General features: G+C 46.1%; 1 protein-coding gene across 1 annotated transcript; it reads right to left on the reverse strand.

Moving 5' to 3' along the window:
• Positions 1-1,126: 1,126 nt before the first annotated feature.
• On the reverse strand, positions 1,127-1,809 carry H257_17222 (hypothetical protein; the record flags this gene model as incomplete). The annotated part of the gene is made up of 3 exons (XM_009845925.1): positions 1,127-1,215; positions 1,459-1,485; positions 1,554-1,809. 3 exons carry the CDS (start codon positions 1,807-1,809, stop codon positions 1,127-1,129), a joined length of 372 nt encoding a protein of 123 aa, XP_009844227.1.
• Between the last annotated feature and the right edge of the window lie 566 nt (positions 1,810-2,375).

Here is a 2,375-nt window from a genome sequence, read left to right on the forward strand (position 1 = left end):
GTAGTTGACGGATTTGGCGCCGGTTGTGTTGTTCGTGGGCTAGCCTCGCCCACGGGGTACATGCTCGAGCGTTATTGGAGCAACTTGCGATAGTTTGCGGATACATGCTGTGGGCTAGACCCCCAAGTATTCTTCAGTGCATGCGGAATTCTAGCCACTTCATCGCGACACGCAGTAGTAACTTGTGACTTATTAACATGTCATGAGGAGAAATATCTAAGTCGATACTCGATAACTTTCGATACTCCTTCACACATTCCCCCTAGCATAGCATGTCCAAACTCCAGTGCGTTCAATCAAGGCTTATGTAGGATTTTACTCATGTTACTCTCTGGGAATGCAACTTATCCCCTTGCAGAAATGAGGTGTTGGGTGGTTCTGAGGCCTACTTGCTGTACTAGAATACTGATCTCCCCCCAACTTTGGAGCGGGCAAATTTCAATAATTTGTAGAATCAAATATTATAGCATGTCGAAGTTCTTTCAAATATTCAAATGCATGCATGATGCTTAATAAGCTCACTGTCAATTCAAGATGAAGCCTCGTATGATGTTGGAAGACAAGCATGCCTTGTACGTTAAGCATTTACAGCAGCCGAGTGCAACCATAAATCTAAGCACAAGGTTTCGTGCAAAAACCAATGATATGCGGGAAATACACCATAGTAATGCGTTGTAGAACGTGAAAGTCTGTGTGATGAACGCGAGGAACGAGACCATCAACGTCAAATTATTCGAGAGAAGTGCGAGGAGCGCCCTCGTCGTGAAAACCATCAACGCGATCATGCCCAACGACGTGAGGACAACGCGAGCAGAGCCCGTCAAGAACAATTTCAAATGGCAATGATGATGAAGTTATTTGGGGATAACTCCAAGCGTCAAGAATAATTTTTGCTGATGAGTTCAAAACAATATAAACTTGAAAGATATTCTTATATGAAGTTACTTGGGGAAAATTCCAAGCGTCAAGAATTATTTTTGTTAATGAGTTCAAAACAATTTATACTTGAAAGACATTCTTAATCCGGCTTATTCCTATTCGTCTCACCCTATAGTTGTACAAGCGAAATATGTTGTTTATATTAAACGGCGACCCTGCAACGCTGGATCGTAAGGCAATTTCAGATCTAGTTGGCGGTAACTTTGACCGCAGCTCCCATTCCCCACTCGGCGGCCTGTCGTAGTGATGTAATCGAGTCGCTCATAGCCTGCAGTCCTAGCCGACAATCCGGTGGATCTCTTTCGGGATCTCCTTGTTTAATCGGCGTCACGATTCTTCCAGCACATCGCCCACTGATTGGGAACGCCGAATCAGATGCGACTTTAATTCCTTGAGCACAAAGCCTGGGGTCTGTTAGTCGGTCTTGAAGGCCGCGACTCATCTCCCCATCATTCCAGAACCCCGGACAATTGTGCCGTCCCCAGATGAATGTGCCATCAACATCTTAGCACTATGCACCCGTCACAAACACGGAATGCAGCCATCCTACGCATACATATAGGAACAATATTAAATAATTTTTTCTCAATATATATATATATATATATTGATACCATTGTAATGCGCATTTTGCAAATCCGATGACGACGGCTCCCGAACTGGGAGATTTTTTCCATCGACGAATGCAAAGACACCGGTCACAAGTTGTTCGCGGGCTTCAGTTGCTTGGGCCCAACACGTTTGCTGAGCGAAAGTCGGCCAACGAATCGACGCGTCCGGCATTGTCTTTAAAGCACAAGACAAGGCTTTTTCGGCGTTCACCAATACGCGTGCGAACGTAGCGGGTGCGACTGCAAACAATTCGCACATCGTCTTCGCTTCGGACGCTTGTGTGTAGAAATACAACACCATTGCCAACCCACAGTGCTTGAACTGTACGCGTGCTGGACAGTCATGCCGTCCAAAGCCAGATTGAACAGTATAGTGCCTACTGAATACGGAAAGTAAGTCGTCAAATGCGTTGGGTGGAATTGACACTGTTGCGATAAATGACGGCGGGTCACGGCTTTGGTACAACATGTACCAAGGACTGTCAAGTTTGTCGTCTAAGAGGGCCAATGAACGCAGAGGGTTGCGTTCACAAAGCAATGATCTGATACGTTTTCATAATTAGAGCCGTAGGATGCGTCGCCGTTTCGTTGTCTGGCGCGTAGTAGAGGAGCAGCACGCTGGAAGTCACACGCATGACGAATAAGTCAGAACACCCTGTTCTGTCATGAACATCACCACTGCCCTGAAGCCTCAGGTAGCAGCATTGGCTGCAGCTAGTAGGAGGTTTTTGTGCCTTTTAGAGGCTTTTCCTCAGATAGTAGATAGCCAGCCATATCCACGGTACATCATTAGGATGCCGTGTCCTGATTGGCTAGCCATTAGCT

The sequence above is a fragment of the Aphanomyces astaci genome, assembly GCF_000520075.1.
Source record: "Aphanomyces astaci strain APO3 unplaced genomic scaffold supercont1.101, whole genome shotgun sequence".
Classification (NCBI taxonomy): Eukaryota; Oomycota; class Saprolegniomycetes; order Saprolegniales; family Verrucalvaceae; genus Aphanomyces; species Aphanomyces astaci.